This window comes from Anomaloglossus baeobatrachus, chromosome 6 (genome assembly GCF_048569485.1).
Source record: "Anomaloglossus baeobatrachus isolate aAnoBae1 chromosome 6, aAnoBae1.hap1, whole genome shotgun sequence".
NCBI classification, from domain to species: Eukaryota; Metazoa; Chordata; class Amphibia; order Anura; family Aromobatidae; genus Anomaloglossus; species Anomaloglossus baeobatrachus.
This window is the reverse complement of record NC_134358.1, coordinates 145,754,778-145,782,575: the sequence shown is the minus strand read 5'-3', so window position 1 is coordinate 145,782,575 and position 27,798 is coordinate 145,754,778. Positions and strand designations below refer to the sequence as shown.

At 41.5% G+C, this 27,798-nt stretch overlaps 1 protein-coding gene across 1 annotated transcript in view; it reads left to right on the top strand.

The window, feature by feature from the left end:
- LOC142244156 (chloride channel protein D-like) overlaps positions 1-20,761 on the top strand; it is a 265,090-nt gene extending 244,329 nt beyond the window's left edge. The window contains exon 16 of the mRNA XM_075316355.1: positions 20,059-20,761. Coding sequence (XP_075172470.1) covers positions 20,059-20,286 — 228 coding nt within the window. The 3' untranslated portion in view covers positions 20,287-20,761. The remainder of the gene's footprint in view (positions 1-20,058) is intronic.
- The last annotated feature ends 7,037 nt before the right edge of the window (positions 20,762-27,798 follow it).

Genomic DNA, 27,798 nt, shown 5'->3' with positions numbered 1-27,798 from the left:
TCGTCCAGGTAACCAGAGAGAAGCACAATGACCCCCAAGGACCCCTAACCCCAAATTTGCTAATTGTAGGATAAAAAAAGATCTTGCAATAGAATGTGTAACATTTGTATCAGGGCTACACTGTAACTATTTTTAATGCTACTGATTGATTTTAATTAGATAAGATATAATGAAATATATTTATATTTATCAAAAATTGTGTGAAGTATACATTTCCTGAATGCAGCTCAGTTCATCTGCAGCTTAATGGTGGAATGTTCAGTCTGGGAAAAAGCTTGTTTTATTTACATGAATACAGTATATCAGTTCTGGCCGCGCACTAACAGTAGGAATGTTTCTGTCTGGATGGACTGTACATTTAACAGGTTCCTTCATTCTCACAGCCACCCACGTCCTTCAGCACAGTATACTTTACTATCAAGGAAATGAAATAGACTGTAAAGTGGCTTTAAATATATAATATAATATACTACTGCCATAGGGAAAAAAATCACATTGCTTGATTTAATTCTCAATTTTAATACTTGGATTCAGTCCAGTCACAATAGCTGAAGGTAAGCCTGTGGTGTAAGGTTTAACAAACCTTGCTTTCAGCACTTCATTTCACAGTTTGATTCACAGAGTAGAAGGTAAGGTTTCATCTATTCTCATGGGCAGATTTGACTTGGTCAAGTTGCAATGTATAAAACCATTTCATATTACTACTGACAAAGAGCAGCATTGCAGCATCCTCTAACATTAGGGTCTTCATGATTTACACAATTTAATGATATTCAGGATAATGTAAGTAAGCGTAATAATAAAGAAAATAAATATTTAATCTGTACAAAGTTGTTTACTTTAATTCCCTTTATGAATATCGTACTTAAAGTCTTAAGGCCACTTTAAACGCTGCGATATTATTACCGATATCGCTAGCGTTCATACCCACCCCCATCGTTTGTGCGTCATGGGCAAATCGCTGCCCGTGGCGCACAAAATCGCTCGGACTTGTCACACATACTTACCTGCCTAGCGACGTCGCTGTGACCGGTGAACCGCCTCCTTTCTAAGGGGGCGGTTTGTGCGATGTCACTAAGCGGCCGCCCAATAGAAGCGGAGGGGCGGAGATGAGCGGGACGTGACATCCCGCCCACCTCCTTCCTCCCTCATTGCGGGCAGCCGCAGGTAAGGTGAGGTTCCTCGTTCCTGCGGTGTCACACGTAGCGATGTGTGCTGCTGCAGGAACGACTAACAACATCGTACCTGCAGCTGCAACGATAATTGGGAATAGGGGAGCATGCCAACGATTAACGATTTTGAAGGATTTTGCGACCTTTTTCGATCGCACGTGTCACACGCAACGCCATCGCTAAAGCGGCTTATAGTGTAGAATTTATCAAAGCTGGTGTTTCATATGCCAGTCTGGAAATTATAGGCTGCTGGAATAAGGTGCCAGAATGTAATTAAGACTTGTACACCTCTTAAGGCAACCTGTCACCAAGTTTTTCCCTTATAAGCTACAGCCACCACGAGTGAGATCTTATATACAGCATTCCAGAATACTGTATATAAGAGCCCAGGCCGCTCTGTATAACATAAAAAGAGCTGTTATTTTACTCACCTGTATGGCGGTCTGGTCTGATGGGTGTCTCTGCTCTTGGTCCAGTGCCTCCTCCATCTTGTGCAATCGCCGTCCTCCTGCCAAGCCCCGTGTGCATTACACGTCCTGCGTTATTCACACACATGCCTCCATTGTGCTCCTGCGCAGGTGCACTTTCATCTGCCTGGCTGAGGGCACATCAAAGTATTGTAGTGTGCATTTGCGGGTGGTCTTTGACCTTTCCTCACACCTGTGCATTACAGTGCTTTGCTCCCTCAGCCGGGCAGATCAAAGTGCGCCTGCGGAAGAGCGCAGTGGCAGCCTCTATGTGGATGACATAGGACAAGTCCTGCGCACGGTCTGGGCAGGAGGATGGCGATCAAACAAGAAGGAGGAGGCGCCTAACTGAGAGCAGAGACACATATTGGACTGCACCGCTCCCTAGGTGAGTATTATAAAAGGAATTTTTTACATTACACAAACCAGCCTGGGCTCTTATATACAGTATTCTAGAATGCTGTATATAAGGGCTTACTGGTGGTGGCTGCAACTTATAGGAGAAAAACCCGGTGACAGGTTCCCTTTAATAAATTTGACACATCTTTGGGCTGTTTATGCATTAGTTTTCTGGTATAAACGAAAATAAATTTTTGGAAATGGTAGACCATGGCCATAGTTGTTAAGTCACACTTGCCATGCACTTACTGCAACGTTTATGACTTTTTGTCATCAGTTTTCTGTCGTAGAGCAAGCGATATATTCCCTCATTAGGGCCTATGTATGTTATCTGTCCTGTCTTGTCAAGTTTGCTTTTTCTTTTACCGCTCTTTTGCACCAAATTTATAACTTTCTATATTTCAGATCTTCTGCGTATAGAGGAGAATTTTTGTACATCAGTAAATGTAATGAATTTTCTCAGCTACTTTGTCTAAGACATTAATAAACCCCATTAAGTCCTATTATGTTCATTATGAACAATTTGAATTCAAAGAAAAATCCCCATTCCAGGTCTCTTCCTCGTTGTGTTGGTTTTTGTAGTCTATGTTCAGTAAAGGCTACTTTACACACTGCGATATCGGTCCCGATATCGCTAGTGTGGGTACCCGCCCCCATCTGTTGCGCGACACGGGCATATCGCTGCCCGTGCCGCACAACATCGCCCAGAGCCGTCACACATACTTACCTGTCCGGCGACGTCGCTGTGACGGGCGAACCGCCTCCTTTCTAAGGGGGCGGTCCGTGCGGCGTCACAGCGACATCACTGAAACGTCACTGAACCGCCGCCCAATAGCAGCGGAGGGGCGGAGATGAGCGGGACGTAACATCCCGCCCACCTCCTTCCTTCCTCATAGCGGCCGGGAGGCAGGTAGGGAGAGCTTCCTCGCTCCTGCGGCGTCACACGCAGCGATGTGTGCTGCCGCAGGAACGAGGAACAACCTCGTTACTGCTGCAGTAACGATAATTGAGAATGGACCCCGTGTCGCCGATTAGCGATTTTGCAACGATGCAAAATCGCTTATCGGTGTCACACGCAACGGCATCGCTAATGTGGCCGGATGTGCGTCACAAAATCCGTGACCCCAACGACTCCGCATTAGCGATGTCGCAGCGTGTTAAGCCCGCTTTATTCTAAGAAAAACTAATAAATTCACTTTGCTTAAAATGTGTATAGCCCTCAACATTCATTAAAAAGTCACTGTTGGTTTAACAAACATAAGCTGATCTAATGGCGATAGCAACAAATAGTAGAATTGCAAAGTACTCTACCCCAAATTAAGTTTTTCAAAGGAAAACACTCCAGTTCCATTCACTAAGTGTCCCCCTTCTGCCTAACGTACTGTGCACTTCCTGCTGTCATGTGTAATCCCGATGCATGTTCTGTCTGTTATATTGCATACAGGCAGACTTTTAGGTCAGAGAAAGGCTATTGCTTGCTGGGAAATGAAGGGAAGGAAGTTCCAGCACCTGTTGTGCTGGCATAATATTGAATAAAAATAACTGTCCACTCAAAAAGAGTTCATGACCAGTTAGAATGAGAATGAGAGCAGATCCAAGATACAGTACATAACACAATTGAGTACACTCCTCCCATTTTTGTAAACATTTTATTATATCTTTTTATGGGACAGCACTGACAATATGACACTGATACAATGTAAAGTAGTTAATGTCAAGCTTGTATAAGGCTGTGTACACAGAGTGTGTTTTTATCACTGTTTTAAGGCATTTTTTAGTGCAGTTTTGTCCAACGCTGAAAGCAAATCCTTATGTCAGCCAAATCAATGAGAAACCTGAAGTGTTGTGCACATGTTGAGTTTTTAGTCCTTCGAGGTTTGGTGCAGAAAATAATCTGTAGCAAATCAATTCTTTCAATGTTTTTGCCTGCCTTTTTCACTATTGAAAGCAATGATGCAAAGCTTGCAAAATGCATGCAAAAAGGCATAAGGTCATGTGCACACTGCGTTTTTGGTGCAGATTTGTCACAAGTCTGCATGCCTATCCTTATGCCAGCAAAGTCAATGAGAATTGTGAAGTGTTGTGCACATGTTGCTTATTTTTTGATTGAAGATTAGGTGCAGAAAAAAATCTGCAGCATGTCAAGTCTTGGTGTGTTTTTGCCTGCTTTTTTCATCCCTTCCACCCATTGACTTCATTATGAAAACTACATGCAAAAAACGCACCAAAAACAAATTTTTAGTATGTTTTCCTGCCAAAAGATGCAGATTTGGTGCAGAAAACTTCTGCACTAAATACTCAACATATGCACATAGCCTAAAGGGCACTTTACACGCTGCAATATCACTATCGATATCACTAGCGAGCATACCCGCCCCATCGGTTGTGCGTCACGGGCAAATCGATGCCCGTGGTGCACAACCTCACTTACCCCGTCACATGGACTTACCTTCCCTGCGACATCGCTGTGGCCGGCGAACCGCCTCCTTTCTAACGGCAGCCGTCCAATAGAAGCAGAGGGGCGGAGATGAGTGGGCGGAATATCCCGCCCACCTCTTTCCTTCCTTATTGCCGGTGGCCGCAGGTACGATGTAGTTCCTCGTTCCTGCAGTGTCACACGTAGAGATGTGTGCTGCCGCAGGAACGACGAACCACCTGCGGCATTAACAACCAATGATATTATGAAAATGGACGACGTGACAGCGATCAACAATTTTTGACGCTTTTGCGATCGGTGATCGTCGTTCCTAGGTGTCACACGCAACGATATCGCTAACGACGCCGGATGTGCGACACTAACGACGTGACCCCAACGATATCTCGTTAACGATATTGTTGCGTGTAAAGCACCCTTTACAGTGTGCATTTGGTGTCCCCACTAAACAACTCAAACGCACAGCCATTAATGTCTAAACCACTGGCAACAAAAGTGAGTACACCCCTAAGTGAAAATGATCAAATTGTGCCCAATTAGCCACTTTCCCTCCCTGGTGTGTGTCATGTGACTCGTCATTAGTGTTACAAGGTCTTAAGTGTGAATGGGGAGCAGGTGTGTTACATTTGGTGTTATCTCTTACACACTTTCTCATACTGGTCACTGGAAGTTCAACATGGCACCTCATGGCAAAAAATTCTAGAAGTGTGTCCAGAATTGATGCTTTGATGCTGTTTTGAAGGCAAATATTTCTTTCTTGTTCATTCTCGTTGTATTTTGTTAATTGATAAAAAATAAACTATTAACACTTTTTTTTAATGCATTCCTACATTGCAGCATTTTAATTTCTCAGCTGCCTAAAACTTTTTCTAGTTTGCTTAGTGCAGCTTTTTAAGAATGTGTGAATGTAGAATTTTGTTTTATTTTATTATTATTATTGGATTATAGAAGAGAATATTTAATGTTGCACAAATTCTACATTTCGTTTACCGTATATTTCAAAATTTTATACAATATATTTCTAAATTACAGGACAAAATCACTAAAATGTCTAAAAAGTTATAGAGCCTTAGGCTATGTCCGCACGTTGCGTCGGAGTACCTGCAGTTTATTCTGCACGTTTTCCTTCCCTTGGTTTTTGACCAAATAGCTTTTGACAATTTTTTAGCGCTAAAAACGCATGCGTTTTTACCGCGATTTTAGTGCGTTTTTAGCGCTTTTTACCTGCGGTTTTACCTGCGTTTCTGCAGATGCGTTTTTGAGATCAAGACACTGAGAAATAAAGTTGAATTAGTCAAACAGAATGAAAAAAGAGAAAAAAAAGTATAAAATTAACTTTTAATAAAATTATATGGGAAATTATCAATTTTAATGTAATAATAGTGGTTATGCACATTTTAACAGAAAAATAGCTAAAGTTTATTATTTATTTACATTTAAATTTTCGGTTATTGTGTGTGTGTAAAGGAACATTAGAACCCATTAATTTTTGGCCAGAAAAGCATGCGTTTTTGGAGCCAAAAACGCAGTTGAAAAGCAGGTAAAAAGCATGAAAAACGCAGGAATTGTGCTTTTGGTTGCTTTTTGCCATTTCTCATTGACTCCAATGTTAAGGAAACGCTGCAGAAATGGCAAAAACAACTGACATGCTGCTTCTTTTTCAGCATGGTTTTTGACCACAAATATGCAAATTAAACGCTGCAGAAAAAAAGCAAAGTGCAGACAGGATTTCTGCTTTTCCCATAGACTTTGCTGGAAATCAAAAACGCATGCGTTTTTGCCCAAAAACGCTGCTGCCAAAAACGCTGCAGAAACGCGGTAAAAAACGCAACGTGCGAACATAGCCTAAAAATGAGTGTCCACTTTAACACCGTGTAGTTTTTATGTACAGCATTCTGTGCTGATTTATGTATTGTCATGGTGGCAGAGCTCAGTTATAATTTTGATCTTCGAATCGCCACCGAAATAAAGTTGAATAAATAAAATTCAGATTTCAGCTGCTGCGCACAATGCGCTCAAAAGACTCCTCCTGTGCTTACTACAAGCAGCCACAATCGTAATTGCAGGATTTGCAAGAAATTTAGAACTGATTTAGAAAAATGAAGTTCTGTTTTGTATAAAAGTATAAAACGAGAAAAAAAAAATTAGCACAGAATATTTTAGACTAGAAAATAAATTATATTTAAGGTACATTCACCTGAATTACTTCTGTACCAGAGTGTTCACCCCCTTACTATACAATCTATTTTGGCTGCATTTTTTCTATTCTTGGGGTGGCACATTTCAAGAAACTTTAGGCTATGTGCGCACGTAAATGCTGAAATTTCTGCAGCGATTTGACAGCACATGTGTGCTTCAAATCGCTGCAGAAAGACTGTGTAATGGATGCAGTGTTTCAGCAGATTACATGCTGATTTCACGCGCTATGGATGTTGGCTCTCCCATAGACAAACTGGGAGCTGTATCCAGAACCGATAACTTATATTTATTTGTTTTTATATTTTACGACTTTTTATGTTCCTGCCATTTCTTATTTTTCTGAAATTTTAAAAATGCCAATTTGATTATTTGGATTTTTACAGTTTTGAAGATATATACGGTATGTGGAAAAAAGTTTTCATTTTATTCATCTTCCTTGGCCATGTTACTACCTGGAAAAAATTAACCTATTTCCTTCCTGGAGCCACCGGCTTTCAGTCACAGGGGCAAGTCACTGTGAACTATACTGTAAGGTGCAGCTGAAACACACTCCGCCACATTGATTGATAGCCGGCTTCTGCAGCGCATCTGTGTAAACAAGCTGTCAATCAAAATGCTAGGGCCATGCTTACAGCCGTTGGTCACAATATATTGATCTCTGCGATTACTTTAGTCGCTTCATGCACACACCCATGACTGAAAGCTGGTGGCTTTCTAAAGGATAAAAGTTAATTTTCTCCCGCACTTTCCGTAAGGTGTCCAGGCAGCATTATTTATCTGTCGATTAACCCTGTATCTGTAGGTAAATAGTATTGTTTGAGGTGAAAGATTCCATTTAACAAATTTTTTAGGCCAATATAATAGCTTGGTTTAATCAGAATTCCAAAGTGTTATTGTTTATCAGTAAAAAAAACTTGCAAGTAATCTAATATATTGTGCTTTTGACACAAGCTAAATAGTTAAAAACTCTTGGAAGGCTCATCTGCCTTATTTTAGACCCTGGCATTCTTATCTGCCTTTGTTAGGCCCTCTGGCTACTGTAGTAACTAATCTGCATTCCTTGCTCTGTCGCACCTGCAACACTCAAAGAGTTACTGCTGCACTATTGTCCATCTGCGTATCCATTGTGACTAGAGATGAGCGAACCCAAACTTTAAAGTTCGGTGGTTGTATCGACTCAGCTTTACATATGCTGGCCACTCGAGCGGACATAGCCAACAACAGCAAAAATGAAAAATCCCCACCCTCCCCTGCAAGTGATCTGTTTATGGCTGGCTGTATGTGGGCAGAGAGAAGAAATGCTAATCAGTGACTACAAATGAAGTTCAGGTTAAGTCTAGGTCCGCTCATCTCTAATTGGACTACTGTTATATAGTGCAGGAACATTTACAGGGTTCAGCAGTGCAAAAAGTTTTGAAATACCTACACATTACACCTACAGGATTTATAACATCACATTCTGTAAATAATTAGTTATTTAAATGGTATTCTGCAGTAACTGTGTGATTACAGTTGGTGACTCTGCAGTCATAGAGTCAGCTGAGCGTTGGCAATATATATACACTATAAGGGTGCGACCGCACTTTGCGTTTCCACCTGCATTTTGTGTGCTTTTTAGGTGCGTTTTGAGAAGCACCTTTTTCATGCCAAAAGGCATGCGTTTTGATTTCGCAGCAAAGTCTATGGAAAATTGGGTTTTCTAGACAGCACTTTGCGTTTCTAAATGCTGCGTTTAATTTGCATATTTTGTGGCAAAAACTCTGCGTTCAAAGAAGCAGCATGTCAATTGTTTTTGCCATTTTGGGTGCGTTTTGCTAACATTGGAGTCAATGAGAAATGGCAAAAACGAAGATTCCTTCAAATTCCTGCATTTAACCTGCTTTTCCAGTGCAGAAAACATGCGTTTTGAACTTACAAAACGCATGTTTTCTGCACATTAAATTAATGATTTCATATGTCCCTTTACACACACACATAATCCGACAATTAAATTAAAGAAAAAGTTAAATTTAGTGCTATTTTTCTAATAAATACTATATTACTGCTATAATTCCATTATATATTTCTATTTTCTTTTTAATTTCTGCACTTATGTATTTAATCTTTTTTTTGTATCTTTTTTCAATATATTTGAATGTTTAACCTTTATTTAGCAGTGTCTTGATTTACAAAACGCATTTGTCAAAACGCAGGTGGAAAAGCGTGTAAAAAGTGCTGAAAACGCATCAAAAACGCTGTAAATACGCATGTGTTTTCAGTGCTAAATTTCTGAAAAAGGCAACTTTGGTCAAAACAATTAAGCACAAAATGTGCGTTTAGAACTGCAAGTAGCACAACGCAAAGTGCGGTCACAGCCTAAACCTCAGCATTTGGAACCCTTTTTATACGTTAGATGATCTGCAACTTCATGGACAAGATGCTGGGCTTCCTAAATGCTTCCACTTTTTAATAATAGCAATAAAAGTTAATTGTGAAATATTTAGGAAGGAAGAAATTTCATGAAGTGTCTTTGTTACAATAAGAAGTAAAAAAAAAAGCTATGCTTGGACAGCCACATCCAAAAATGTAATATTTTGTTTTTAAATTGCTGAACCGAATTACAAAATCGAATATCTCCATTTCTCCACATATGGCCCTGTTGTCTCTAGGAACTGAAAATATTGATCCATCCCATGTTCCCATTGCCATCCACCTCTTTTTAATTACTAAAAATCTAATAGCAGCAAAATGGAAAACAAAAGAATGCCCAAATATTAATGAAATCATTAACATACTATCCAGCCATCATAAGTATGAAGAATACATTTTCCTCCTACCACAAACGCTGGTGTCCATGGATCAGTGACACAATCGGCTTTTCCTGATTTAAAGTCAACCTTTCTCCAATGATATGTTAATCTAAGATTTGAATTTTAATTCCCCCCCTTCCCCTTGCCGATTTCCCTTTCTTTCCTTTCTTTACTTTTCTCCCTTTTCTGTTTTCTCTTCTTTTCTTTTATAGGCCCTATAGAGTTAAGAGTTATATTATGTAATTTAAACAATTGCTTGTTAATATTAATAAGCCATCATAATATTTTACATGAACTAAATAAGCAGGAATGTTTCCCCAACCTCCTTCCCTATTACCCACTTACCTCATTCTTCCCCTGGTTTCTCCCCTAATAAAATATTCTTACCCCTCTCATCCCTCCCATCTTTTCCTTTTCCCTCATATAAAATAAAATTATAAGCATTTATAGGATATGAAATATATGTATTGAAAGTTTGAAGCCAATTCATAATTCATGAATATTGTTAAATATACTTTCTTCATGTAATAAAACATTATTGAAAACAAAAATGTAATATTTTTATTCATTGATGCAAAAAAACACTAGGGGGAACCCCCTGAGGAAGTCAAATTTTGACAATAGAATAGGCATTTTTATGTCCCTCACATAATTTTTTTTTCTTATTATTTAACCCCCTTATCATGGACTGGTATTTAACTAATATGTTAATTCTCATTTTTCTTACTAATGCAAAAAAGTGTTGACATCTTTGACATTGATCCACAAAATTATGTATTTCTCCCAGAAAATTATTGCAATTACACGTTTTGTTATACACCAGTTTAGTTCCTTTGGGTGTATTGGAACATCACAAAAAAAAACCAGAGGAAAGAAAAGGCAAATTGGACATAATTTCACACAAGACTCAACCCCCCCAAATTGTTGCCACCCTCAACTTAATACTTGGTTGCTTACCCTTTGGAATAAATAACTGCAATCAATCACTTCCTATAACTATCAACAAGCTTCTTTCCCCTTTCAGCTTAAATTTTAGACTCTTTTTTTGCAAATTGTTCCAGGTCTCTCATATTTGAAAGCACCTTCCCCCAACAGCAATTTTAAGATCTCTCCACAGGTGTTCAATACGATTTAGATCCGGACTCATTGCTGACTGCTTCAGAACTTTCCAGTGCTTTGTTTCCATTAATTTCTGGGTGCTTATTAAAGTATGTTTGGGGTCATTGTCTTGCTGGAAGACCCATAACCTAGGATGTACACCAAGCTTTCTGACATTGGGCACTACATTGCGACCCCAAATCATTTGGTAGTATTCAGATTTCATAATGCCTTGCACACAGTCAAGAAACCCAAGCCAAGTTAGAGGCAGCAAAACAACCCCAAAACATTTTTGAACCTCCACAATATTTAATTGTAAGTACTGTGTTTTTTTCTTTGTAGGCTTCATTCCATTTTCAGTAAACAATAAAATGGTGTGCTTTACCAAAAAGCTCTGTCTTGGTCTTATCTGTCCACAAGACATTTTCACAGAAGGCTTTTTGTCTTGCTCACATACATTTTGGCAAATTGCAGTCTAGCTTTTCTTATGTCTCTGTGTCAGCAGTGAGGTCCTCCTGAGTCTCCTGTCATAGCATTTCATGTCGTTTAAATGTTTAGGGATAGTTTGCACTGACACTGATGCACCCTGAGCTTGCAGGTCAGCTGGAATTTCTTGGAACTTGCTTATCCACTATCCGGACTATCCTGTGTTGCAACCTTTCAACAGTTTTTCTTTGCCGTCCACATCCAGGGAGATTAGCTACAGTGAATTGGGTTGTAAATTTCTTGATTATGTTGTGTACCGTGGACAAAGCAACATCAAGATCTCTGGATATGGACTTGTAACCTTTAAATTGTTTACATTTTTCAACAATTTTGATTCTGAAATCCTCAGATAGTTCCGTCTCCTCTTTCTGTTCCCCATGCTTAGTGTGGCACACACAGGCACACAATGCAAAGATTGAGTCAACTTCTCACCATGTTATCTGGTTTCAGGTGTGAATTTCATATTGCCTCCACCTGTTACTTGCAATGATTGAGTTTGAACAAGCAACACATGCTTGAAAAAAGTTGTTTACTCACAATTTTGGAAAGCTGCCAACAATATTGTCAGGCCCATCTTGGGGGTTTTGTGTGAAATTTTGTCCAGTTTGACTTTTTTTTCACAGTTTTTTTATGCTGCTTCAATACACACAAAGGAAATAAACATGAATATAACAAAACATGTAATTGGGACTATTTTTGGAAGAAATACTTCATTTTCTGGAACTATTTCAATGGTGCCAACACTTTTGGTTATGACTGTATATATTTATATGTGTACTGATATAGATGAGGATATAAAATGTGCTTGTATTTTTTGTATTTGTTGGTCACGTTTGCCTAACAGTTTAACGATTACAGGTAATTGATCTTGGGTATTTCCTGATATCTCCTGTGAGGGAGTCTCTTGTCTTATTTGAGCTTCTACCTTTTATTTTAATTATTCCACATTTGTTTTGTGTATGTTTTTAATTGGCTTTAATTTGCCTGTAACTGGCAATTTCTTTGCATTACTGTTTAAAAATATTACATTTTGAAATGTGCCTGTCCAAGCATAGTTTCTTTTTTTTATTCTTATTGCTATGGTTCTTTACTATGAGCACTCCTTATTATGTTGGTGGTGTCCGCTGTCTCCAAAATAATTGAAGTGTCTTATTACAACAGTGACATTGCATTACAATACCAAGCTCAAATCTGTGAGCTCTTTAGAATGAACCAAATGTTAATAAATGCAGACTGCAAGGTAAGGGACTGGATGCTTTACATCTGTGGCAATGGGACTGAATGAAACTACTGAATTTAATGATAATGAAGTCTTCCCAATACTTTTGTTCATCGTATTTATGTATTAAAGCCATTTCTACTTTTTTTTGGATTGGTTTAAAACCAATTACAACAGCTTGGAAGATTCTGAACCTGTCAAAAGTTGCTAAAATACAGTAATCTGAACTGTTATTGTGGTGATATCAGGGATGAGTCCTTATGGTGTACAAACCCTTGGGTACAAAGTGTTTCTAGGGGAACCTAAGTCACAGAACTCTACCGAATACAGTTAGGTCCAGAAATATTTGGACAGTGACACAATTTTCGCGACTTGGGCTCTGCATGCCACCACATTGGATTTGAAATGAAACCTCTACAACAGAATTCAAGTTCAGATTGTAACGTTTAATTTGAAGGTTTGAACAAAAATATCTGATAGAAATTGTAGGAATTGTACACATTTCTTTACAAACACTCCACATTTTAGGAGGTCAAAAGTAATTGGACAAATAAACCAAACCCAAACAAAATATTTTTATTTTCAATATTTTGTTGTGAATCCTTTGGAGGCAATCACTGCCTTAAGTTTGGAACCCATGGACATCACCAAACGCTGGGTTTCCTCCTTCTTAATGCTTTGCCAGGCCTTTACAGCCGCAGCCTTCAGGTCTTGTTTGTTTGTGGGTCTTTCCGTCTTAAGTCTGGATTTGAGCAAGTGAAATGCATGCTCAATTGGGTTAAGATCTGGTGATTGACTTGGCCATTGCAGAATGTTCCACTTTTTTGCACTCATGAACTCCGGGGTAGCTTTGGCTGTATGCTTGGGGTCATTGTCCATCTGTACTATGAAGCGCCGTCCGATGAACTTTGCGGCATTTGGCTGAATCTGGGCTGAAAGTATATCCCGGTACACTTCAGAATTCATCCGGCTACTCTTGTCTGCTGTTATGTCATCAATAAACACATGTGACCCAGTGCCATTGAAAGCCATGCATGCCCATGCCATCACGTTGCCTCCACCATGTTTTACAGAGGATGTGGTGTGCCTTGGATCATTTGCCGTTCCCTTTCTTCTCCAAACTTTTTTCTTCCCATCATTCTGGTACAGGTTGATCTTTGTCTCATCTGTCCATAGAATACTTTTCCAGAACTGAGCTGGCTTCATGAGGTGTTTTTCAGCAAATTTAACTCTGGCCTGTCCATTTTTGGAATTGATGAATGGTTTGCATCTAGATGTGAACCCTTTGTATTTACTTTCATGGAGTCTTCTCTTTTTTTTTTTAATCCAATCAATTTTTATTGTAGGAAGTTACATTACAAATAGGAGAAATTCAGGTATCATTGGCAATAATACACAAAGAGGACAACGCTGTAACACGTGGTAGTATCACCTTTGATTATGATTCACATTTCCTGTCACACCACCACCAATCATGTCTGATGCAAGTTGCAACTTTTTTAGGTTAATCAATACCCAATACGTATAGAGTCAACCTACCAATTTACTCTTTAATCCTCAAAATGAGGGATCCAAATAACCAGAACCAGAGAGTAAGAAAGGAAGATAAGAAAGGGGAGGGGAGAGAGAGGTGGGGGAGAGGGGGAGAACCATGGATGGTTGCAAGGAAGCAACCAGGGAGGGGGAGGGGGGAGGGAGGGAATTGGATGGCGTTTCGGGGTAGCCCGAGCAGTAACAACAACAGAGATTTAAACACCTTGAATATTGACATGTGGTATGGGTGAACTCCCTGCGCAACACTCTCTTTGACCCTATTTGACCCATTTTTAATTATCAACAGCTTGCCCTGGAAACAGATGCCTGACAGGGGATGCATATACAGAGTTTAGCCACGTGTCCCAAATCTGAAGTATTTTGTTTTTGGCGCGGATGGAGTGAGCCAGACAGAACTCGTATTGGCATTGGAGATTAATTCGGTTATATAGTTCAACTAATGTAGGCGTCTTTGGGGATTTCCAGTGCAAACTTATGCAATATCTGGCAGCTACTAGAATGTGAACTAATAAACCCCTGGATTCCCAAGAGAACTCCTCTATACCCACGTTTAGCACTGCCAGACCTGGATTCGGATTAATAGGATTGCCTGTCAGCTCACCCATCAGGCCAAACACCTCCAACCAGAACGAGAAAACCTTGGTACAAGCCCACCAGCAGTGACCAAGAGTACCCCTTTGGAGGCAGCCCTTCCAACAATGTGGCGAATAATTTGGGAGGAACTGTGCTAAGTTGGCTGGGGACCGATACCATCGCAGGTGTACTTTTTTCAGTTGCTCCAGATGATTTATACACTTGGAATATTTTTGGATATTTGCTGATGCCGAGTGCCAGTTTGAAGGAGAGGTAGAGACACTCAACTCCACGTCCCATTTATTCATATAAGGAGATTTTTGCTCTTCGGGGGGGTTATTGAGCCATTTGTATGTTGAGGAGATACCTTTGGATTTAATTATCTTTTTAAATACCAAAGCCTTTGTTGTAGGTAACAGAGGATTTGACTTTGGAGGAAATTTAGAGGCCAGAAAATGACTAATTTGGATGTGTTGATAGAAACAGCCCTTTAAAGAGGGGTGTTCCCGTACTATTTCATTAAAGAGGTTAACACCCAAATCAGAGTATAGATCCGCCAGCACTGTAATGCCCGATCCCTCCCACCTGGCCAGATTCAAAAAGGGGATTTGAGATTCCAACGACTTGAGGGAAATCTCTGAAAGAGGAATCTGAATCTTATGAATCAAGTCATTTCGCCAGACCTCCAGGGAGGCTGACATGGTGGGAACACACGGGGAGAACCGTAAACGGCTCAAATATTATGCTTCCATCATTCTTCTGACCGAGCCCTGGCGGGACAGGAAATTTTCAATCTGAGCCCATCTATGTGAATTACCTGGACGCCACCATTCCTTTAGTGATTCATTTACTAAGGCTTTATAATATGCCGATATGTTTGGGGTGCCCAATCCCCCTAAGTCATATGGGGGGTATAACACTTTACCTGCGACCCTAGCCCTTTTGTTACCCCAGACAAATTTGTTAGTCAACGATTGAAGTTTCATCAGGGTTTTGTGAGAAATTTTGATGGGAAGGCATCTGAGCACATACAATATTTTGGGCAAGAAAACCATTTTAAAGGACTGTATCCTGGCCATCCAGGACAATGATATTTTTTCATACCTTCCCAATTCCTTTTCTAAATTTTGGATCAGAGGTTCCAAATTTTCTTTAATTAACATCTGCGATGGTGTCAGCTTAATACCCAAATAAGGTATCCCCCTGTCGCACCATTTGAATTGAAAGGCCCCCTCCAGCGCACTCCTGGCCTCCACCGTTACATTAAACGGCAGTATCAAAGACTTTGCCACATTAAGCTTATAATACGACACTTTAGAAAAGTTTGATAATGTGTTCACCACTGCTGGAATCGACACTGCAAGGTTAGAACAGGAAATTATCACATCGTCTGCGTATAAACCAAGTTTATGTTCAAATTCCCCAACTCTTATACCAGAAATGGCTATGTTTTTTCATATAGCTTCCGCCAGAGGTTCTACCACTAAAGCAAAAATAGCGGGAGACAATGGACACCCCTGGCGGGTGCCATTACTTATTTGAAATTTAGATGACAGAAACCCCGATGCCAACACTGACGCATTTGGGTAAGAGTAGAGGGCTAGAATGGATGACTTGATTTTCCCCAAGAATCCGAATTTTGTTAGAACTCTCTCCAGGTATCCCCAATGCACCCTGTCAAAGGCTTTTTCAGCATCAAGAGACAGGAATGCACTGGGTTCACCCGATATCTCCACCAGTCCAATCAAGTCAAGCATCCGTCTGGTGCCATCCTTAGATTGCCTCCCTGTCACAAACCCAACTTGGTCTGGAGCCACTAAGGTCAGGATCACTTTATGAAGTCTATCTGCCACTAGTTTGGCATAAATTTTAACATCACAATTTAGGAGTGAAATGGGCCTAAAATTACCCAGGGTGTCTGCAGGTTTCCCTGGCTTGGGTAGCGTGATAATAATCGCTTCTAAGTTGTCTGGGGAAATTGACCCTTTATTTTGCCAAAAATTTAAGGTTTTTGACATAAAGGGGGACAGAGTGGATGTAAATTGTTTGTAATATTCGTATGGCAGCCCATCGGGGCCCGGGGCAGAGTTAGACTTAGTCATTTTGATGGCACCTAGGATTTCATGTGTAGTAAAGGGAAGATTAAGTTCCTCTAATTGCTCATCTGAGACCCGGGGAAGATCCAGGGTGTCTAGGAAACCCTGTATATCCACTTGAGTCGGCTGTGACATATTGGAATCATATTTTAGATTATACAGGGCCTCATAGTATTTCGCAAATGCTTCTGCTATTTCAATGGGATGTCTAGTGATTGTTCCGTTTGGGTCCCTCAGGAATTCTATTTTAGATTGGATCTCACGTTTTTTCGTCCTTCTTGCCAATAAGGACCCCGCTCTATCCCCCATAGCATAAAATGTCGATCTATTTTTTTTAAGATTATGTTCGTATTTTTGCAGGAGTAGGGATCTTAGTTGGAATCTATGGGTTACAATTTCTTTAGTCAAGTTAGGGGATGCTTTGGCTTTATTCAGGGATTCAAGGTGATGAATACGGGTTAATATATATTTAATATCTGCGTCTTTTTTCCTTTTTTGGATGGAGGCTATTTTTATGAGCTGCCCTCTGACTACTGCTTTATGAGCAGCCCACAGGGTCTCTTCAGAAATTTCCCCATTATTATTAAGTTTAAAATATTCTGTTAACACTGACTTTACTTCATCATGTACCTTCTGCCTACCAAGCAAGCTGGTATTCAGTCTCCACCTAGGGGAATTTTGAACATTAAAGCTACCCTGAACAGACAAAGAGATCGACGCATGATCTGTCCAAGTAATTAAACCAATATCAGCTGCCACACAATTACTCATAGATTTGCTGTCGACCAAAAAAAAAAATCAATTCTACTGTATGAGCGATGCCTGGAAGAGAAGAATGTATAGTCTCTTTCTGATGCGTGCAAATATCTCCAGATGTCATGAAAATGGAATTCATTGATGAGATGCTTAAGTTCCTTAGCATGTGGGATGCTGGTGTTGGAGCAATCCATGGAGCGTATTACAGGTATATTAAAGTCTCCACAGATGATTTCTGCCCCTGCGGCAGTATCTTTGAATGCTTGGAAAAATTTCCTAGCAAAGGTCAATTGTGATGAATTTGGGGAGTAGACCGTTGCCAAGGTATAAGGGACGCTGTTGATATAACAAGACAAAATAATATATCTTCCATCCGCTCCATAACTGACATTTATCAATTTAAAGGCCACTGAGTTCTTTATTAAAATAGCCACTCCTCCTCTTTTTTTTGAGTCATTAGCAAAAAAGGTGTGTTGGAACCTTGGATGAAGTAGCCGTTTATTATCTGTGGAAAGAAGGTGGGTCTCCTGAATGCACGCTATATCACAGTTAGATGCCTTCACCTCTCTCCACATCATTGACCTTTTTGCTGGGGAGTTGAGTCCGTTCACATTAATAGACAATATCTTAATTCTCATATTGGAGCCGCAGGGGGGTTTGAATTCCTAGGAACGCCATCAGGGATGAGAGGGGCTAGACCAGCAAGGAATTGAGAGAAATTTCCAGAAAAAATTAAGGGACATTTGTGAGAAGAGGAACAAAACAAAAAAATTCCAACAACACCGGTTTGCCCCGAGTAGGGTGCCCGGTGTATAACCGCTCGCCATAGGCGAGAACATCAGGGGTGCTACGTGACATCCCATGTCACAAGAGCAGGGACAGCAGGTGCCATAAGCAGGAAGGAGTCCCAGCTAAGCTACTGACCATTCAGGGTTAATCCTGTCTGGAGGGCCTCTATGATTCTCCTGCCCACCAGGGTTTGGTGGGTGGGCTATTCCCCAGTCATCCAGCAATTTGCCCAGCTGAGAAGGAGTATGACATATGTGAGTGCCTCCAGCTTTGAAAATTCTCATCTTCACCGGAAAACCCCACTTGTACTTGATGTCTTGATCTCTAAGGAGTTTAGAAAGGTGGGCAAATTCTCTTCTTTTATTAAGAGTTGCAGCAGAAAGATCGAGGAAGATTTTTAGTCCCATGAAAGTGTCTGGCAGGGCTGGATTTCCCCTCAGTGTGTGCAGCACAGCTTCTTTTGTTTTATAGAAATGAAGTCTAGCCAGGACATCTTTAGGCAGAGCTGGATCTATGCCTTTGGATTTAGGGACTCTATGAATCCTGTCCACTATCAGGTCTCTGGTGTCCCATCCAGGGAGTATAAGCTGCAGAAACTTGTGGAAGTATTCCTGGAGGTCTTTATCTGCTACTGATGAGGGAATCCCTCTGATTTTTAGGTTATTTCTTCGGGATCTGTCCTCTATATCACTGATTTTAAGTTTTAGTGCCTCCACCTCCTTTTCCAAAGCTGTGTTAGCATCTATCAGATTGTTATGTGATGTTGCAAGTTCAGCCATTTTAGTTTCTACATGCTCTGTGCGATCACCCAGAGACCCGATTTCTTCCTTCAGCTCTCTTACTATTTATCTGAGATCAGCCTGCAGGGAAGCCCTCAGCGTTTTCAGCAGAGATTGCATTGTTTCCTCTGTCAGAGGAATGCCTGTGCAACCTCTCAAGCAGCCTGTATCTCCTTGTGAGGAGTGGGAAGAAGCTGAGTGGGAAGCCAGCGCCATATTGCTTGGTGAGGAGAGATCCCTATCCCGGGGGTAGAAGTCTGTCAGTTTGGCTGGAGTGCCAGTTTTTTTAGGTCTCCCCTTAGGCATAGCTGGGGGCTGGGGTTACTCACACCTCCTGTAGCTGGTAATCCTGTTATCTGTGAGCTGATAAGAGCCGGTTTATCCTGCTGTCAGCACAGAGCTCTCCTTCAAGCAGCCATCGCCATCAGCGTGCAGGCCACACCCCCATGGAGTCTTCTCTTTACTGTTGACTTAGAGACAGATACACCTACTTCACTGAGAGTGTTCTGGACTTCAGTTGATGTTGTGAACGGGTTCTTCTTCACCAAAGAAAGTATGCGGCGATCATCCACCACTGTTGTCATCCGTGGACGCCCAGGCCTTTTTGAGTTCCCAAGCTCATCAGTCAATTCCTTTTTTCTCAGAATGTACCCGACTGTTGATTTTGCTACTCCAAGCATGTCTGCTATCTCTCTGATGGATTTTTTCTTTTTTTTCAGCCTCAGGATGTTCTGCTTCACCTCAATTGAGAGTTCCTTAGACCGCATGTTGTCTGGTCACAGCAACAGCTTCCAAATGCAAAACCACACACCTGTAATCAACCCCAGACCTTTTAACAACTTCATTGATTACAGGTTAACGAGGGAGATGCCTTCAGAGTTAATTGCAGCCCTTAGAGTCCCTTGTCCAATTACTTTTGATCCCTTGAAAAAGAGGAGGCTATGCATTACAGAGCTATGATTCCTAAACCCTTTCTCCGATTTGGATGTGAAAACTCTCATATTGCAGCTGGGAGTGTGCACTTTCAGCCCATATTATATATATATAATTGCATTTCTGAACATGTTTTTGTAAACAGCTAAAATAACAAAACTTGTGTCACTGTCCAAATATTTCTGGACCTAACTGTATATCTGTTAATGATTTGAGGTGGATTACACCCTTAAGCTGATTATTAGCTCTATAATAAAACATAAAATATGCCATGTATGATATAATACTAAGAATGTATAACGTCTCTTTTCACAGGAGCCATATATCAATAAATCTGCCGTCGCTGTTCAAGCTCATTTCTCACTTCAGCGGGCATACGTTGTGTTTCGAACTCTGGGACTTCGCCATCTCACGGTTGTAGATCTTCACAACAGGGCAGTTGGAATGATCACCAGGAAAGATCTTATATCTCTGCGGCTGGAAAAGAAGCTGATTAAAATGAACTCTGGAAAGCTGGACTCAGACGAAGAACTGTTGCAATGAAAATGAGTGTGAGGTATTCTGAGGCCACAGTGAATGAAGCGGAAAGTATAGTGATATTGGCATCATTCCGCCTGTAGTTTCAGCTACTGTAATTTCAGAAGTGAAGGTCAATGGAGTGGAAAGTGGCTAAAATATGACATATGAATGAAACTTCTTTTTTAGTTACAAAAGCAAGGACACATCCTTAGACTATTTTCTTGATGAAAATCATAAGTGAAAAATAAAAAATAAGACACATATCAAATACTTTGCTATCTATCGGGAAATATTCTAAGAGCTTAGGTAAATTCTTACTGCTTTCACCAATTTAAGGGGAATACAAGAGGCTTTAAAAAATAAACTTTCAGCTGAAGGTAATAAGACTTAAAGAGAGATAATGGCTTGTGCAAGAATGTGTTAAAGGGAACCTTTCAGGGGCAATATGCACCCAGAACCACGAGCAGTTCTAGGTGTATATTGCTAATCCTTGCCTAACCGTCCCTGTATCTAGTAGCACACATAAAGAGATCTTTAGAAAAAGTATTTCTGAAGATCCTTTATGATATGCTAATGAAGCCAGGGACTAGTCACAAAGGCTTATGTTCCTGTTCTCATTCTGCCCTTTAAGCAGGTTAGCACGCCAACAGGGGCTTTGGGTCAGTGCGCATGATCAGAAGTTCTGGCATTTCCGGTCATGCGCACTAAACCTCTCTGAAGCCGGGACATGTACACCCGGCATCATAGTGACTGGAAGTGTAGGACATTCTGAACATGCGCATTGACCCTAAGCCCGGCAATCTGAAGTGGTGACAACAGGCACAGGTCCGTGTGTCACCACTGATGCCGCTGGGCAATGGGCATTAAAAAGAATGTTACTATGCCCCTGTGGGTGTGCTAACATGCTAAGAAGACGGAATGAGCGCAGGAACTAACAGCCTTGCCACTAGTCCCTGCAATCATTTGCATATCATAAAAAGATCTTTAGAAATACTTTTTCTTAAGATCCCTTTATCTATGCTACTAGATACAGGGACAGTTAGACAGGGATTAGCAATATGCACCCAGAACTACTTGTGGTTGAGGATGCATATTGCACCTGAAAGCTTCACTTTAATTTTTGTAAAATGGAACAAGATACATTATTTTCTAATATACTTTCTGATAATTATCCTTGCTGTTATTTTATTGGAAGCTATTTGTTTACTTCCAGTGGAAAAAAATTCTAAAGATCATATGATCACAAGAAATTTGTATTGTATAACTGTTAGACATTTTATAACATTTTTAAGCAAAAATATTTTTGTCTGAAACTGGAACATGTATTTGATATAAAAAGCTCATATTCAACATTTGAATCTCCTGTCATGGTCTGGGCAGCCTGCCTTTATATTGCTGAAGCTTTGACATGGCTTACTGGCACGAGACACATCTAGCCAATAACTAGGATCAGCAGCACCATGTAATGCATATTGATATCATTACCACTGGCAGAGGATTTAAGTGTAGGTATGGACTTTTACAATTATAAACTGCCATATGAAGCTGAAAGTTTATTTTTTAAAGCTTAGAAACCCCCATGTGCTGATTCTAACATTTCAATATGTATTTAACTGTGTAACGGGATGGAAATCACAATTTATTTATTTTTTTATGCTAAATGGGGTTGCACTTATTAAAGCTTTTGCTGCAGTATTTCTAGATTTAATTTCTAATTTTTAGATTTCCTTAAAGGGAACCTGTCACCAGATTTTTTCCTATTAAACTAAAAGAATCACCTTCTGTAGCTCCTGGGCTGTATTCTATGAAGGTGCACCTTGGCCCTGACTCCCCTTCCAGACCGCAAAAATAACTTTATAAAACTTGGCCGTTATGTATGCTAATTACCTGTGTTGGCCAGATGGGCGAGCTTATTTTCTGCTCCTGTCCACCCTACTGCCGCTGAGTGGGTAAGAGCATGACGCTGGTGAGGTCATGCACAGCGCCGACCTCACCAGCTCCATGCTTGTACCCGCCCATAATCTCGCGCCTGCGCATTTACCTCACTAGCGCGAGCGAGGGCAGCTATATTTTCTGCTCTGCCTGTGATATGGCAGAGCGAACTGCACCTGCGTGAGCTGACCTAACTGCACAGGCGCGAGATTTGAAAATGCGACAAGGATGATCACGGAGGTGTCATCCTGTCAATCAAGAAAGGAGGACGGCGATCAGCGGCAGGAGGGGGGACAGGAGCAGAAAATGAGCCTGCCCATCTGGCTAACACAGGTAATTAGCATACCTAACAAACAAGTTTTATAAAGTTACTAGCTGTAGTACCCGGGCGTTGCCCGGGATAGTAACTGTCTCTCTGTCTCTCAGTCTGTGTCTGTCTGTCTCGCTGTCTGTCTCTTTCCTTGTTTGCCTGTTTCTATCTGTCTGTATTTGCATCAGTCTATCTATCTCAATCTCTGTATCTGTCTGTCTCTCTCTCTGTCTCTTTGCCCGTCTGTCTCTTTGCCCTGCTGTCTGTTTCTAGGTCTGTCTCTTTCCCGGTCTGTCTCTTTCCCGGTCTGTCTCTTTCCCGGTCTGTCTCTTTCCAGGTCTGTCTCTTTCCAGGTCTGTCTCTTTCCAGGTCTGTCTCTTTGCCCGGCTGTCTTTTTGCCCGGCTGTCTCTTTGCCCGGCTGTCTGTTTCTAGGTCTGTCTCTTTCCTGGTCTGTCTCTTTCCCGGTCTGTCTCTTTCCCGGTCTGTCTCTTTCCCGGTCTGTCTCTTTCCCGGTCTGTCTCTTTCCCGGTCTGTCTCTTTCCAGGGCTATCTCTTTCCAGGGCTGTCTCTTTCCAGGGCTGTCTGTTTCTACGGCTGTCTCTTTCTAGGTTTGTCTCTTTCTAGGTCTGTGTCTTTGCCCGTCTGTCTCTTTGCCCGTCTGTCTCTTTGCAGGGCTGTCTTTCCAGGGCTGTCTCTTTCCAGGGCTGTCTCTTTCCCCATCTGTCTCTTTTCCGCTCTGTCTCTTTCCCGCTCTGTCTCTTTGCCCGTCTGTCTCTTTCCAGGTCTGTCTCTTTCCAGGTCTGTCTCTTTCCAGGTCTGTCTCTTTCCTGCTCTGTCTCTTTCCCGCTCTGTCTCTTTGCCCGTCTGTCTCTTTCCAGGTCTGTCTCTTTCCAGGTCTGTCTCTTTCCAGGGCTGTCTCTTTCCAGGGCTGTCTCTTTCCAGGGCTGTCTCTTTGCCCGGCTGTCTTTTTGCCCAGCTGTCTCTTTGCCCGGCTGTCTGTTTCTAGGTCTGTCTCTTTCCTGGTCTGTCTCTTTCCCGGTCTGTCTCTTTCCCGGTCTGTCTCTTTCCCGGTCTGTCTCTTTCCAGGGCTGTCTCTTTCCAGGGCTGTCCCTTTCCAGGGCTGTCCCTTTCCAGGGCTGTCTCTTTCCAGGGCTGTCTCTTTCTAGGTTTGTCTCTTTCTAGGTCTGTGTCTTTGCCCGTCTGTCTCTTTGCAGGGCTGTCTTTCCAGGGCTGTCTTTCCAGGGCTGTCTCTTTCCAGGGCTGTCTCTTTCCCCATCTGTCTCTTTCCCGCTCTGTCTCTTTCCCGCTCTGTTTCTTTCCCGCTCTGTCTCTTTCCAGGGCTGTCTCTTTCCCTGTCTGTCTCTTTCCCTGTCTGTCTCTTTCCCTGTCTGTCTCTTTCCCGCTCTGTCTCTTTCCCGCTCTGTCTCTTTCCCGGTCTGTCTCTTTCTAGGTCTGTCTCTTTCCCGGTCTGCCTCTTTCCTGGGTTGTCTCTTTGCCCGTCTGTCTGTTTGCCCGTCTGTCTCTTTTCAGGGCTGTCTCTTTCCCGCTCTGCCTCTTTCCCGCTCTGCCTCTTTCCCGCTCTGCCTCTTTCCCGCTCTGTCTCTTTCCCGCTCTGTCTCTTGCCCGCTCTGTCTCTTTCCCGCTCTGTCTCTTTCCCGCTCTGTCTCTTTCCCGCTCTGTCTCTTTCCCGCTCTGTCTCTTTCCAGGTCTGTCTCTTTCCAGGTCTGTCTCTTTCCAGGTCTGTCTCTTTCCAGCACTACTTGGTACCGTTTTACTGGCCAAGAAAGAAGTGAATCAATATGATTTTCCATCAATTATTTATTTTATTATCAATAAATTCAAACCATTATAATATCAAACAAGAGAGCCGCCAGGGGGACACATGGTTTCAGAATGTGGATAAATAAACATCCTGCTCATTATGACACTGTACAATATCCGCACTATGTATAAGGATATCAATATTAAATATCAAATATCATCACCTATTCTGTTATCGTACTGTGTTCCAGACTATAGGTACATAAACATCCTACTCATTATGACTGTACAACATCCATGTATAGAAATATCAATATTAAATATTAAATCATACCATCACCCATTCTGCTACCATGCTGTGTCACACATCACGGGACATAAGGTCTATTTATTGTTACTACTAAGGGTAGTGGATATAGCTACCAATACCAGGAGGGTATATACCCCTTATCCAATATTCCACCAAATCCCTATGGGTATTCCCATCATGTGAGAAACACGCCTGGCAGCAGAAAAGGTTTCATCCGATCCAATAAGTATAACACAGCACCAATCACTGAATATAGACTGCAAACAGTTGTTATTATAGAAAAATAAACATCCTACTTATTATGACACTGTACAGTATCCATACCATGTGTAGGAATATCAATATTAAATATTAGATCATACCATCACCCATTCTGTTACCATGCTGTGTCACACATCACGGGAAATATGGTCTATTTATTATTACTACTAAGGGCAGTGGATATAGGTTCAAATTCCGGATGGGTATATGAACCCCTTATCCAATATTCCACCACATTTTCTTAAGCCCTTATGGGTATTCCCAACATGTGAAACACGCCCGGCAACAGAAGAGGTTTCATCTAATCCAATAGGTATAACACAGCACCAATCCTTAAACATAGATTACAAACAATTGTTACCATCAAAAGCAGCGTTTACTTACATTAAGCGGTATATTATCTGGCCATGTGCCCCTCCACCCTTAACGCACGTTTCGCCTCACGCTTTGTCAAAAGAGGGCGTGTCAAGGTGGGGAAACCTTCGTGCTTATATATTAACAACCCCCCAATAGTTGTGCCCTGTTGTACCGTCATCGTTACATAGCGTGATCTACTTCCGGTATATACCGGCGCATGGCGATGTCGCCGCTTCCTCATTGTAAACAGACTTCCGGACTGCGCGCGCCGACCCGCAAACGTCATCACGTTCTTGGGTACTTACTGCGCATGCGTCCGGAAGTCTAAGGAACAGGACAACAGAGCATGCGCACAACCAGCAGTGATGCCGCATCTAGACATAACATCTACATACAAAAGGATCCACATATAAAAAGAAAGAGGGTGCGGTGTGTATACATTCAAGCGTAGATACGAACATATGCAAACATATTGTATTATTACATTTCATTACATTATAATATAAGGGGACAACCGATGCTGACATATCCCATATCCGGAAGTCCATCAGGTCTACATCGGCGCTCCCCACACACATCTATATACAGAATACAGAGCGTACATACACCAAGGCACCCAAATACAAATGCAGACATGTCATACCATAAATATCACAAGTGCTCACATATACAATAACAACTATGCATATGCTAGGGTGTTCAGATGTCCACATAAGTTCCACCATATCGAGTGAGGATTACCGATATAGACCCGATATCAACCTCCGCTGTATCTGGGGAGCCATCGGTGCTGCAACAGTAGTCCCCCAAGAACAATTATCATAAAATCTTTTATTCACATATATCAGACACATATCAGAGAATATATATTAATCACTAGACATTCCCGATCCATATGCAGCATACATCCTCACTGGGTACTCCTTCTCCTTTCTTCTTGAATCCATAGTTGTAGCATCTCACACCGCATCCAAAATGTCAATGGATCCCCATGTATGTCGTCCTGCCTCCATCACCGAAATCAGGTACAACAAATGGCATCAATACCTTGGCTGGGATAGATCAAAATCAAATTAAAATCCATAACTAACACTAAACACTTAAAACCATTAACCCACCCTTAAAAACCACCGTAGACAATAGGACTAATCATACTTCGTTTTAACCAATATGGCTAGACAACCAAAACATTCCAATATTTGCTGTTTATGGATTCCATAACTACAACATATCTATACCTGTACCTATATTACACCCAAGACGGACAAAACAACCTCCTATTCTTGTTTATTTGTTTAAATCTCCACATGGCTGTCACCCTCATTATCATAGATGTGACAGTCTAGTCCGGAATCATCCCATTACAGGAATGAGCTGAAACCATTACTTTCGTTTAGTCCTTGTGGGGCCATGGAGCCCAACCGATATATCCATTTACATTCAAGCCTTGCTAAAGCAAGGCCTAAATCACCACCCCTCGGACCCAAACTGACCTGATCTATTACTCGAAATTTTAGCCCTCTGGGGCTGCATCCGTGAAACCTGTGAAAGTGGCGCGGCAATGTTTTCAGAGTGGATACATCTTTGGCTGTCCGTGCATTGCGAATGTCCTTCAGATGTTCAAGGGCTCGAACTTTGAATTCTCGTATAGTTAAGCCTATATAGATCTTCGCACACGGGCATTCAGCCTGATATATAATACCACTCGATAAACAATTCAAAATCCTCCGTATATCATACGTTCTAGATCCATCATGATTTTTAAAAATCTTGGTCTTCACACAATTGCCGCACGCCTTGCACAGGCCACACGGATAGAACCCATACAGAGGGCCACCTATGAAGGATTTTTTATCCAGATCAGTTTCGTAATGGCTGTGGACAAGAATGTCGCGTAGATTCCGCGACCGTCTCGCCACCATCTGCGGTGTTTGTGACAACTCCTTTTTCAAGATGGGATCCATCATAAGCACATTCCAGTGTTTGTTTATAATAGATTTAAGTTCACACCATCTTGAGTTATATGTTGTGATGATACGAGTTGTACCATCTGCAATTTTGTTTTTATTTTGAACACGGCTACCATATAACAACTCCTCTCTATTACTTCTGAGAGCCTTCCCATACCCACTTTTGATGTTACGATGGCTGTACCCACGTTCCGCAAACCTACGTGCTATGTCCCCCGCCTGCTTTTTGAAGTTATCCATGGTGGAACACAATCTTCTGGCTCTTAAAAACTGGCCCCCAGGTATGCTCCGTATGGTTGCGGGCAGATGTGACGAGGACGCATGAAGCAGGGAGTTTGTAGCCGTAGGTTTGCGGTACATGTCTGTGGTAATATCTCCATTTCCACTGATGCTAATCAAGATGTCCAGAAACTCCAATTGAATTCCACATTTATAAGTCAGTTTGATATTTAACTCATTCGTGTTCAAACCCACCATGAATCTGTCCAACTCCTGGCTAGTACCCCTCCACAGGAACCACACGTCGTCTATGTAACGCATCCACTCCTGAACCTTCGACACTGCTGGCAAATCATCACCCAGAAAAATTTGTCTCTCCCAAAATCCCAAAAATAAATTAGCATACGAGGGGGCA